The 13,318-nt window shown below is 41.0% G+C and overlaps 1 protein-coding gene across 15 annotated transcripts in view; it reads left to right on the top strand.

The window, feature by feature from the left end:
* LOC140483855 (contactin-4-like) overlaps positions 1 to 13,318 on the top strand; it is a 2,466,301-nt gene that overhangs the window by 1,829,733 nt on the left and 623,250 nt on the right. For all 15 annotated transcript variants that reach the window (XM_072582595.1, XM_072582599.1, XM_072582606.1 and 12 more), the window contains 2 exons: positions 1,714 to 1,816; positions 3,533 to 3,714. In XM_072582595.1, coding sequence (XP_072438696.1) covers positions 1,714 to 1,816; positions 3,533 to 3,714 — 285 coding nt within the window. The remainder of the gene's footprint in view (positions 1 to 1,713; positions 1,817 to 3,532; positions 3,715 to 13,318) is intronic.

Genomic DNA, 13,318 nt, shown 5'->3' with positions numbered 1-13,318 from the left:
GCAGTTTATTAAATAATATAAACTGCTTTGGATGGAAACACAAACAGAACTTGGCCAGTCATGAAGCTGAGCAGGTTGACAAGTTTTCATCCAGTACTATACAGCTACATTTCTTCTGTGAAATACTGAATTCCCAACACTAAAGCACAAAGTGAATAAGAATGTCTGCAGAAAACAAGCAGGATAAATTTTACTTCAACTACATAGGGAGAAGGGCCTGAAACTTGCCTTTATTTTGCATAATATTCAATTCTTCCACTTTTTCTTTCCACTGATTAATTAAGGTTTGAAGATGATGATTTCCCATGTAGTGAAAACTCAATCCAGTTTTCGGAAGAGTGCTGCAAAACAAAAGAATTTGCAAATTGTCAACAGGTCTGCCAGTGTTTTGGAGAGAGAGAAACTGTGAATACTTTAGGCTGATGACCCCTCATGTTGGTTGAACATGAGACTTTAGTTCTGATGACAGGTCAGCAATCCAAACCATTAACTCTGTTTTTCTCTCCAGGCGCTGGCTGAGCTGCTCAGGTTTTATGGCATTTTGTACTTGTATTTCAGAAGTCCAGCATCTACAATATTTTGCTGTTATGAGTTCACAAATCACACCTGATTTTGCATTCTGCTTCGAGAGCAAGTCGCAAGATGTAGATGGACCAATAGGCAGGGACAGATTCACCATATTTTTGTGTAAAACAATTTGGTTTATCCTGGTCATATAAAAAGAGATGCAACATTTCTTAAGTATCTGGTTGTATTGGGATTAAGGAGCTGAATTTATTTTCACTCAGACACCAGTTTGTCTAGATTATGTTCCATTTGATTAATGAAGGAATTTGCAACAAACCAGCTTTATCCATGCCAAAAACCTTAAACGATAAATAACATTACTGCTTTTTTTTCTTATATATCCTGCAGTATGACTGATAATATTCACAATAATACACAATTCCATGCAATAGTTTGTGTTCCAGAAACTGTGGAATAAAAAGGTTGAGAGACCAAAATTATAATAGAAAAATTCATACAAAGAAAATAAAAATGAGGTTGTTACCACATCAAATGTGGCTCAAAGGCAATTTTTGAGGAAAGAGTATAAGGAATCCTGTAGTTTTGATAATTTAATTTGTTCTGATTTTCAGCGGCTCTTAAGAACCTTTACAACTGATTGAACACTTCATTCTCCCAAACTCATTTTCTGCTACTGCCATTTCAGAAAGTAATTGGTGTCTCTAGTACTTTTTTTTCAAGATAATACTAATGTCCTTATACACACATTCTGAAAATGAAAGGTGAAACTGCTAACACAATTTGGCATTTTAAATATCTTACAATCTTCTGTGGATTTGTGACATGGAAATTATGATACAAATGGAGAGAAATGACCAGACAAGCTGACAATAAAATTGCAGGCTGAATGAAGCTCTTGTTAAATTGCCTATGCTCAAAGATGGGCTGCAATTATATGCTTACATTGATATTTAATTGAATGATACAATCTGCTTCACATTTCAGTTTTAGACTTCTTGATAATTATTTGCGATACCTTGAACAATTGACGAGGCATCATTAAGCAATGAGTGTAACATAGTATTGGTATTGGTGCTTATAATTAATTATGCATAAAAGCTGCTTTCCATGCAAGTAAAAATCTAACACTTAATGAGCGTTCCGGAGTCAGTGAAGAATGAAGATGCTTCTGTTTTGTTTTAACAGGAGTGATGGGTGAATATGAACCAAAGATTGAAGTTCGTTTCCCAGAAACAGTCTTTGCAGCTAAAGGTTCAACAGTGAAGCTGGAATGCTTTGCACTGGGAAAGTAGGTTTTCAGATTTTCATGAGAACATTTTGGATGTAACGGTAATATTTATTATTGATAGTTTGCTATGACAGATAACAAAATATTTTCACAAAACATCTGACAATATGAGGACTGAAATTTATTGATACACTATATTAAGGATGCATGTGAATGCCAGCAATGTCGACTGGCTCATAGAAGCCTAAGAGGCAGCGAGTTCCCGAGGGGTGCTGGATAGAAAGCCTGCCTTAAGATTCCAGCATTGTGTTGAAAGTTGAAAAAGATTAAAACATAAAACACCCATTCTGCTCAGCAACCTCCCACTCTGCATACTCCCCATACTCCTTCATGGTAAGTTTCATAATTCACTGGAATATGTTCATGAAAAAGTAGCAATGTTTGTTGATGACATTAACCATGACATCCTATGCTTCTATATTCATTCATATGTTCTTTGCTCCCAATTATCACACTGGTCCTTTATAGGCATGTATCAACTGATTTTCCTTAGATGCCACCTTTTTTTCTTTCAGTTTCCAGGCCAACTCACCTAAAGCACCATGAGGAAACCTCAGGGACCATGCTGACATGTTATGTCAAGAAATGGGGGACAATAAGGGTCTCATTGACAGCAAATAAAAAGTGAAGAAATAAAATTTGTGCTTCATTCCTTATGTCCACAGTCATCTTCATTCAACAAACATTCGGAGCAGTCAGTTAGTCATGCAACACAACTGCTATATTTTTACTGAAGTACTTTTTATTAATTTCAACTACACTTTTTTTTTGTTGGATGACTTATGCAGTGTTTATACACAAACTTGCCTTTTCACAATCTGAAAGAATACCTTACCTCCACCAAACTAAGGACCAGATCCAAAAGCTGCTTTAGCTCTCCAAAACGGGTGTAATGTGAACCATTCTTCCAGCCCTCAACCCTCTTGCCCTCCTTCATCACCACATCCCTGCACATATGTCATGTCTCATCTATGCCAATCCATGAAGCATTACATCCTGTATCCATCTCCAATTGTCCTTTATACCCCTATTCATGCCTATTGCTACCCACTTCCATTTAAACCTTCACCCACCAAGCCAATTCATTGTATATGCGCAACCACAGAACAAAAACAAACAAATTGCATCTCTTACAGTTCTATATTACAGAATGCACTCTAGTGAGAAAAAGGTTCTCGTTCATCAAAACTTACTTTGCCATTTGTAGACGCTCTTGACTGTTCATGACAGATCGTGACAAGTTGTAAAATTGCTAAGGTTTATACATGTTTCCAACACAATCTTCTCCACATTTAACTGTCCCAAAGAGTGCATGACACCCGTTCCAAAGGATACCTGACACTTCCCCATAATGCCCTTTAGGATCCCTGACCACTAACTTTCTGTGAACAGACCTGCTCTCACCGAACCGTTTCAGTGGAGGCAACCTGTCATTTAAATGGCAAGGTTGCTCTGGAAATTTCTCATATATAAATTACAGGCATCCCATAATCCTACTTCTATATAATGGGAATGGCAATGTCAGAAGTGGGACTAAAGATTCCCAACTTCCTCCAGTGTATTTGGAAGTGAGAAAATACAATGATCTCATTGACCATCAAAGTGCAAATATTTGATTGATACTTTTTAACCAATTGGATGGAATTCTCCTTTTGTAACAAAAATTGTTGTCTTCTACCTGCTGCTCATTTGTTGTTTTAAACTGTCCTATTTCAGTCCAGTTCCTACTATTAGCTGGAGAAGAATTGGCAGCGCCTTCTCTGACAAGGTCAAAGTGAACAAAACGTACGGTGTTCTTGAAATCACAAGCTTTCAGCAGAAGGACTCGGGTACATATGAATGCACTGCTGAAAATTCAAGAGGCAAGAACACTGCAAGAGGACAATTGGTTTCTTATGGTGAGTTTCATAATTCAGTAGAATATGTTTATGAAAGTGTGGCAATGTTTGCTGATGATATTAAAAGTATCATCATGAAATCTTATCTTTCTGCTCAAACATACATACATCAAAGTATACAATGTTTTATGGAGAAGATTAAAGCAGTAATCAGTAGCATATGCTTCAGCTCAGAAACAGTTTAAAATAATGTTGTGCACTGAATATGTAGAAATTGTCTTAAATATCCACTGAATGTGTTGAAAGGAATTTGTATACAACTCTGATTTAATGCTCTGGCTTCAGTCGAAAATGGCCTGGGTAGACTGTCTATGGTTATTGAAACTGTCAAGTTGGAAACAATGTGTCAAAGGTTTTGTCTCACTCATCTTCCTTTTATCAACATAGACTTTCTTCAGCTGTGCTTCCCCCTACTTTTTTGTTTTGTGTGTGAATTTTGTTTTAAATTGGAAGGAACATATCTTTACAAAAAGAATATTTGCCTGTGTTTCCAGACACTTCTCTGCAGAAAATTAATGGTGGCACGCAGGGGACTGACATTGGGTGAATGTGTTTTCGACATTTGGAGTGGCACAGTACTCATTCAGTTATTGAAACAATTTGGCTGGACTTTTGTTAAACAAAATATGACGAGGTAAAAACAATAACTGCAGATGCTGGAAACCAGATTCTGGATTAGTGGTGCTGGAAGAGCACAGAGGTTCAGGCAGCATCCAAGGAGCAGCGAAATTGACGTTTCGGGCAAAAGCCCTTCATCAGGAATAAAGGCAGTGAGCCTGAAGCTTGGAGAGATAAGCGAGAGGAGGGTGGGGGTGGGGAGAGAGTAGCATAGAGTACAATGGGTGAGTGGGGGAGGAGATGAAGGTGATAGGTCAAGGAGGAGAGGGTGGAGTGGATAGGTCGAAAAGGAGATAGGTGGGTCGGACAAGTCCGGACAAGTCAAGGAGACAGTGCTGAGCTGGAAGTTTGAAACTAGGATGAGGTGGGGGAAGGGGAAATGAGGAAGCTGTTGAAGTCCACATTGATGCCCTGGGGTTGAAGTGTTCCGAGGCGGAAGATGAGGCGTTCTTCCTCCAGGCGTCTGGTGGTGAGGGAGCGGCAGTGAAGGAGGCCCAGGACCTCCATGTCCTTGGCAGAGTGGGAGGGGGAATTGAAATGTTGGGCCACGGGGCGGTTTGGTTGATTGGTGCGGGTGTCTCGGAGTTGTTCCCTAAAGCGCTCTGCTGGGAGGCACCCAGTCTCCCCAATGTAGAGGAGACCACATCGGGAGCAATGGATACAATAAATGATATTGGTGGATGTGCAGGTGAAACTTTGATGGATGTGGAAGGCTCCTTTAGGGCCTTGGATAGAGGTGAGGGAGGAGGTGTGGGCACAGGTTTTACAGTTCCTGCGGTGGCAGGGGAAAGTGCCAGGATGGGAGGGTGGGTCGTAGGGGGGTGTGGACCTGACCAGGTAGTCACGGAGGGAACGGTCTTTGCGGAAGGCAGGAAGGGGTGGGGAGGGAAATTTATCCCTGGTGGTGGGGTCTTTTTGGAGGTGGCGGAAATGTTGGTGGATGATTTGGTTTATGCGAAGGTTTGTAGGGTGGAAGATGAGCACCAGGGGCGTTCTGTCCTTGTTACGGTTGGAGGGGTGGGGTCTGAGGGCGGAGGTGCGGGATGTGGACGAGATGCGTTGGAGGGCATCTTTAACCACGTGGGAAGGGAAATTGCGGTCTCTAAAGAAGGAGGCCATCTGGTGTGTTCTATGGTGGAACTGGTCCTCCTGGGAGCAGATACGGTGGAGGCGGAGAAATTGGGAATACGGGATGGCATTTTTGAAAGAGGTAGGGTGGGAAGAGGTGTAATCCAGGTAGCTGTGGGAGTCGGTGGGTTTGTAAAAAATGTCAGTGTCAAGTTGGTCGTCACTAATGGAGATGGAGAGGTCCAGGAAGGGGAGCGAGGTGTCACAGATGGTCCAGGTAAATTTAAGGTCAGGGTGGAATGTGTTAGTGAAGTTGATGAATTGCTCAACCTCCTCGCGGGAGCACGAGGTGGCGCCAATGCAGTCATCAATGTAGCGGAGGAAGAGGTGGGGAGTGGTGCCGGTGTAATTACGGAAGATCAACTGTTCTACATAGCCAACAAAGAGACAGGCATAGCTGGGGCCCATACGTGTGCCCATGGCTACGCCTTTGGTCTGGAGGAAGTGGGAGGATTCAAAGGAGAAATTGTTAAGGGTGAGGACCAGTTCGGCCAAAAGAATGAGAGTGTCAGTGGATGGGTACTGTTGGGGACGTCTGGAGAGGCAAAAATGGAGGGCTTGGAGGCCCTGGTCATGGCGGATGGAGGTGTAAAGGGATTGGATATCCATGGTGAAGATGAGGCTTTGGGGGCCGGGGAAACGGAAGTTTTGGAGGAGGTGGAGGGCATGGGTGGTGTCTCGAACGTATGTGGGGAGTTTCTGGACTAGGGGGGATAGGACAGTGTCGAGGTAGGTAGAGATGAGTTTTTCAGTGGGGCAGGAGCATGCTGAGACAATGGGTCAGCCAGTTTTTCAGTGGGGCAGGAGCATGTATGACACTGAGTCAAAAGAGATATTGGGTCAGTTGACCAAAACTTGGTCAGAGAGGTATCTTTGAAGCAGTGGCTTCAAGGATTAAAACGAGATAGAGAAACAGAGTGGTGTAGGAAAAGTATTCCAGGACTTGGGGCTGAGGCAACTGAGGGCTTAAATACAAATGATGGACCAATTAAGATTGGAGGTGCACAAGAGAGTTGAATTAGCTGAGCTTAAGTATCACAGTGCGTTATAGCTGGAGGAGATTACAGAGCTGGGTCATTTGATACCTTGAAGAGACTTGAACAAGAGAATGAGAATTTGAAAGTAAAGGGTGAAATAGGAATGAGACTTGCTGTGAGTTACGCTTTTGCAAAGTCTGCTGACAAATCTTATCTCACCTAATCTGACAAACAAGAGTTAAAATGCCACATGTACGAGGAGCTCCTGTGACCTGCACAATGGCTGATGTTCAGTCAAAAGACCAAGAGCAAATTACACAGCCAAAAGCAATCTTCTGCAACAAGCATTGAGATTGTCTGAGGACTCAACAGCACCACAAAATAGGAAACAACTTTTCTTTTTACAAACCATTACCAAATGACCCCTGCCACTAATTAGGTAAATGAATTAAAGGGAGATTTTGGCGACTTGGATTTTTAGCTTATGGTGGAATTTGAATTTAATTAAAATGTGGAATTGAGAATAGGAAGCCAAGTTGATTGTCAGAAAAAAAGTCTGATTCACTAATGTTTGAAAGGGAAGGAAACTACTGTCCTTAGCTGGTCTCGCCTACATGGGACCTGAGACCCTAATCGATGTGGTTGACTCTCTGGGTAGTTAAAGATGGGTTACACATGCTGGCTGAACCAGTGATGCCCACATCCTAAGAATGAATAAAATAAATTAATTAAACTAATGAAATATTTCCTTTGGGCTTCACCTGAACTAAGGAGATATTTCTCTATATTTTATAATAGCTTAAAATCCTCAGCAAATGACAATGTACAAAGACTGCAGCAAGCTTCAAAATATCAATAAAAAGTAAAGGTTGTGACAAAGACTGTTACAACACAGCCCTTCCCTCAATTTGACAAGTGTGAGGGCATCATGAAAAGCATGTGACAAAAGAACTCATCAATTTTCAATGCAAACAATAGAATTCCTTCACTGCATCATTTTCAGACAAATTTTCTCTTGAATCATCCAAAGGGCATTGTAAATAGATTTTAGACTTTGATCTCAGTATGTGAGTTTGATGAGTGAGTAACTTTGGATGCTCCTTGAATGACAATAAGATGTTTGAGCAGAAGTAGCCATTCAGCCTATCGAGTCTGTTCCACCATTCGGTGAGATCAAGGCAGATCTGACAATCCTCAACTCTACTTTCCCTTCTGTTTCCCATAACCCTTAATTCTCTTATTGTTTAAAATACTGCCTATCTCAGCCTTGAATATTCTAAGCAATTCAGTCTTGAGTTGGGGCAGAGATCCATGAATTCTTCAGCCTCAGAAAGACAAAATTCCTTCTCATTTTTATCTTAGTGAGTGACCCCTTACTCTTAGATTATGCCCCCTGTCTTAGACTCTCCTCCAATAGGAAACAACCTTTCCACACATCCATGCAATCAAGTCCTCTAGGTTTCAATAAGGTTGTCTTTCAGTATTCTGAGCTCTCATAAGTACAAGCACAACCTAATCAACCAATCTTGATTGAATAATTCTCTCATACCCAGAATCAACCTAATGAATCTTCGATTCTTGGACAATGAATACTAGTGCGTCCACTCTCTGAATAGTTACTTGCTTGAATATTGTAGGACAGAAACTCTCTTGTCCCTCTGACCACATTAGTTTCCTCAATATTTTCCCCAAGTGAAAGGTATTTATTTAAATCACTCCTTTTTCGAACCTGTGATTAATCAATAATGTGTAATACTATTTGTGACATGTACCATGAACACTAATGCAAAATATTTATTCAATTCCTCTTCCATTTCATTATCTTGTAATACCATTTCCTCAGCTTCATTCTCAGAGTGGTGTACATTCACTTCACCCTCTAAGTTTCCTTTAACAGGCTCTTGCTCTCCATCTTGATATCACTTGCAGGTTTACTCACAAAGTTTATCATCTTGATTTTTGGATTTTGTTAGCTTTTAAAATTTTACCAATCCTCTGACTAGCCACTACTCTTCGTTAGATTTTACACTTTTCTTTCAATTTGATCAGACAGTTCACTCATTTTGTCATCTTGGTTGGTTGATCTTCTTGCAAGAATCTTCCTTCCTCACTGGGATACATATTTGCTGCAAGTCATGAACTGTTTTCATGAACATCTACAATTGTCATCTTTTTCTGCTAAACTCTATTTTCCTACACTACTCCTGTTAACTCTGTGCTCAATCCTACATAATTATCCTTATTTAAGTTTCATACTCAAACTGAATACTAAATTGTGCCATTTTATTGTAACTGTCCCCTCGGGAATTTTTTTATTCTGAAATTCTCATTTTATTCTGAAATGAGTTACTGAAAATGAATTGAATAAATATTACCAGATCCAGATGGTTTGGTTTCATCCATAACATTGTTCCAGAACCTGTCCTGACACAGCTTATGAATTTTTACTCATGGCTACATCTGCCAAAGCTACTTTACCCCTTTGACCCCATTTACTTTTGTTTTTGATGATTTCACCCTCTGTCCCCTTCCTGTCCCACACGGGTTTTATTACCTAAGTAACTGCACTGCAATTCTATCATACTTTTCGCTTTGTGAGCCTATGTATCCCCACGTCCAGAACCAAACCTCTAATTATTTTAAAGCCCTCCCAACAACCCTGGTTACTCAATTCACCTGGGAAATGGTCCTAGACTGTTCAAATAAAGCTCCACTGGAACTGTTCCTTTCTATAGGGGTGGTACAGTGGCTCAGTGGTTAGCACTGCTGCCTCACAGCACCAGGTGCCCATGTTTGATTCCATCTTTGGGCAACTGTCTGTGTGGTGTTTGCACATTCTCCCCGTGCCTGGTTTCCTCCGGCGCTCCGGTTTCCTCCCACAGTCCAAAGATGTGCAGGTCAGGTGAATTGGCCATGTTAAATTGCCCATAGTGTTAGGTGCGTTAGTCAGAGGGAAATGGGTCTGGGTGGGTTATCTTCGGAGGGTCAGTGTGGACTTGTTGGGCCGAAGGGCCTGTTTCCACACTGTAGGGAATCTAATGTACCCTGCCCAGCAATAGTGTCAGTGTATCATGAACTGAAACTCATTTCTCCTACACGCATCTTTGACCCATGCATTTAACTCCTTGATTTTAATTACCAAGCTAAAGACAAAAAAACTGCAGATGCTAGAATCCAGCAGAGACAAAAAGATTTGGTCTTTCGATATCAGTGAGACCAAACGTAACCTAACATTCTGCCGAGTATCTCAATTGGGCCCGCAAGGGCTGACCTGACCTCCCAGACACCATCCACTTCAGTTCCCCTTCCCATTCCCTTTCCGACATGTCCATCCTTCATCTCCTCCATTACTACAGTGAATCAGACTGCAAATTTGAGGAACAACACCTCACCTTCCACCTGGGCAGTCTACAGCCCAGAGAACTCAATATTGAGTTCTCCAATTTCAAACAACCTCACTTTCCAATCCCCGACTCCCTTTCCAGCCCCTCCTCCTCCCTTCCATTCCACCGACTGACCCTTCCTTCTAGCCACCAACCAGATTCATTCCTCCCATCGACCAACTTGGTCGTACCCATTACCTGTGTTCAACTATCACTACCGCACCACTCTGCCCCTCGCACCAACCAAAACTCTCCCCCACCCACCCTTTTCCTGCAGTTCTCCCTATCCCCACGTCCATTCTTGAAGAAGGGTTACATCTGAAACCTGAATCACTTCTCCACTTCCTGATTTTGCCTGGTGTGCTGTGTTCTTCCAGCCTCCTGCTTATCTGCTTTATTTACTTTGCGCCTGTCTGCCCATGGTTCTGATCGTAATTCTGAGCTTTTACCTTTGAGTTTCTGCTTTTCACTTGAACTCCTAACAGTTCAAAATCATTCAGCAGAACCTCCATTCCAGTCCTCTTCATGTGATTAGCATTATCAAGGTTGACAATAATTGGATCCCTCTCTTCCTGCTCCCAGTTCCTCTCCACCAAGGAGATCTCCTGAACCCTGGCACCAGTAGGCATGACAGCTTTCGCACCTCACACAAAGAACAGCATCTTTCCTTTTCCCTATTTTTACTGTGGTCTATGACTACCCCTACATTCCTGTATTGTCCCCATAACTTGATTGGCTCCCTGTACCATGGTCAGTTTGCTCATCAGTACTGCAAACCCTACTCTTTTCCACATAGTTAATAGTCCAGATAACTATCCCCTGAGATATTTTGTCACAATGTCTGTGCTCCTCCCCAACTAATTTCTGAACTTCCTTGAGCTGAAGTTGCAACAGGACTCTCACATTGGAGCTGCAACAACTCATTCAGCCTGGCATTTTTAATCAGCTTTTATTTGTTGTTAAGTAATTATTCGAGTATCCGTGCTCTTCTGTTATGACACGACGGTAAACTCTTCTGCTAATTAACCCAAACATCCAAAAATGTTCACTTCAGCTCATAATCTGTTAACGTATGAATGACAGAGAACTCCCAAATTCCACTATTAAAAAAAAATCGCTTTATTATTTAACTCCAAAAGTGAACATTAAACAACTGTTTCCAATTCTAAGTCCCCTTTCCCTTAACTACTTATTATCTGCCTTCAACTCAATAACAATATGTTGTTCCAATAAACACATATTAAAATTACATGAACTTAATTTCAAAATGACACAGTGGCTATTGTCCTCTGTCTGGAGATCTTTCTGCATCATCTTCAGCCTTTTGCTACAAAAGCGTTTCATATGAAAAGGGTACCTTTAATAGAGAGTATTTTGCTGGCAGTTACTGTGTCAATGGCAGTTGGTCTCTCTCTGTCTCATGCTCAAAATGTCTGCTTCTTTATACTCTAAACATCAGATTGTCTCATTGGTTCGATGTTGGCAAAACAACAAATTCAAAATTGATTGGGTTTTACCATCCTTGGGCAAAAGTTAAACTGATTAGTTAAGTTTGAATTGTTGCAAAAACGGCAACCAAAACTCTGGTATTTGTTTCACAGCCAAATGTAGCAGATTTTCTATTTTCCAGTACACTATGAGACTGCTAGTCAGTCACTTGACAGGTGCCTGCAAGCTCTCAATGCAACACAGCTTTCACTCTCTCTTAAAGGTACAGTATATGCCTTCAATATCATAACATTTGATTCTTGGTGAATCCTCACTCTCCACACTTGATTGCAAGTTTTCATGCATCAGTATCAATAAAATATGTAAGAAGTTACTTTTTGACAAAGAAAGATTGAAAACCTGAACAGAAACTGAATACCTTACTTTGACTTGAAATACTCACCAGTCCTGTTCACCAATCACCTGCATTATTTCGCTAAAAACAATCATCATTCTCTTGCCTCGGCTTCACTCATCGAGATGCTCAAATGTGGCAGTCTATCATAAGTCATTTTTAAGTGCCATGTCCCATGAAGTTGGCTACTTATATGTGCTCCCAAGCCAAATGGTTTAAGTGAAGATTCAGCTTCAGCCTATTCTTAATCAAGCTTCCTTTTCCAAAGAGCTCTTGAAGAAAGAACTGCTGCTTGGAATTACCAAAACAAAAAAAAACCCTGCACATTTCATCTTAATGCAAACTACAAAATAAATTGGATTTGTTGAAATTGAACATTTGGAGACTTAGGGACCTAAAAAACTGTCAAAGGCTGGATGCAGTAAAATTCCAAATTCTGAAAGTATTTGGAGGACAGCAAGATAATGAATGCCAGAGTGTGTCAAAGAACTCATATGTATATGTTTAACCACAATCTCAAATGGGGTAAGGCTATATCTTATAAAGCATTGCCATGCTATGAACATTGTTTCAGGATATAGGATGCAATACATATACATATATTGATTTGGTTATCAGTTCAAGCTCAGAGAGCTCATCCTAAGTCTAATGCTATTTGTCAAAACAAAATCAGTTGGATCCATAACATATCGACCATTGGTTCAAGGAGCTGCACGTAAATATGCTCAATTGTGCAAATGAAATCTTATTGCTCAGAGGATACTTTGTCAGTGATTCTGTAAACTGTTACCCAGTTCTTCACAGTTTAGTTTTGGTTGCATCTTCAATAATATACAATCACTGGAAGCATTTGCTGTTTCCAAAGCAATCGAAGACATCTTGCAGTTTATTGTACTTTCTGAGAACACATTCTGAAGAAGGCATCTTGAAATTGTTACTGGATTAGTGGTGCTGGAAGAGCACAGCAGTTCAGGCAGCATCCAACGAGCAGCGAAATCAACGTTTCGGGCAAAAGCCCTTCATCAGGTTGCAGATTGATTCAAATTGTAATTAGATATTGGAGCAAAATTAGACCATTTAACTGATCAAGTCCATTCCACCTTTCGATCTTGTCTGATATGTTTCTCAAACTCAATCTCCTGTCTTATCCCTGTAATCCTTGATTCATTTACTAATCAAGAATCCATCTCTCTCTGTCTTTATTACATTCCATGGCTTGGCCTCCACAGCATTCTGTGCCAATGACCTCTGCAGATTCACCACTCTCTGGCTGAAGAAATTTCTCATCATCTTAGTTCTAAAAGGTTGCCCCTTCTCCTGAGGTTTTGCCCTCAGGTTCTAGTCTCTCTTACCAGTGGAAACATCTGCTCCGCATCCACTCTCTCCAGGCCTCTCAGTATTCTCTAAGTTTCAATCAGATCCCCTCCTTATCCTTCTAATCTTCATAGAGACCAGAGTCCTCAACATCTCCTCATGTGACAAGCCCTCATATGGAGGCTCATTCTTGTCTTCTGGACCCCCTGGAAGGCCAGTACATGCTTCCTTAGATACAGGGCCCAAATCTGTTTAGAATATTCCAAATGTAGTCTGACTAGAGCCTTGTATCGTCTCATCAGTGCATTTCCACTCCTGTATTCTGGATATCTTGAAATGAA

The sequence above is a fragment of the Chiloscyllium punctatum genome, chromosome 12 (genome assembly GCF_047496795.1).
Source record: "Chiloscyllium punctatum isolate Juve2018m chromosome 12, sChiPun1.3, whole genome shotgun sequence".
In the NCBI taxonomy this organism is placed as follows: domain Eukaryota; kingdom Metazoa; phylum Chordata; class Chondrichthyes; order Orectolobiformes; family Hemiscylliidae; genus Chiloscyllium; species Chiloscyllium punctatum.
The sequence above is the reverse complement of the archived record's forward strand: the minus strand, read 5'-3'. Positions and strand labels throughout refer to the sequence as shown.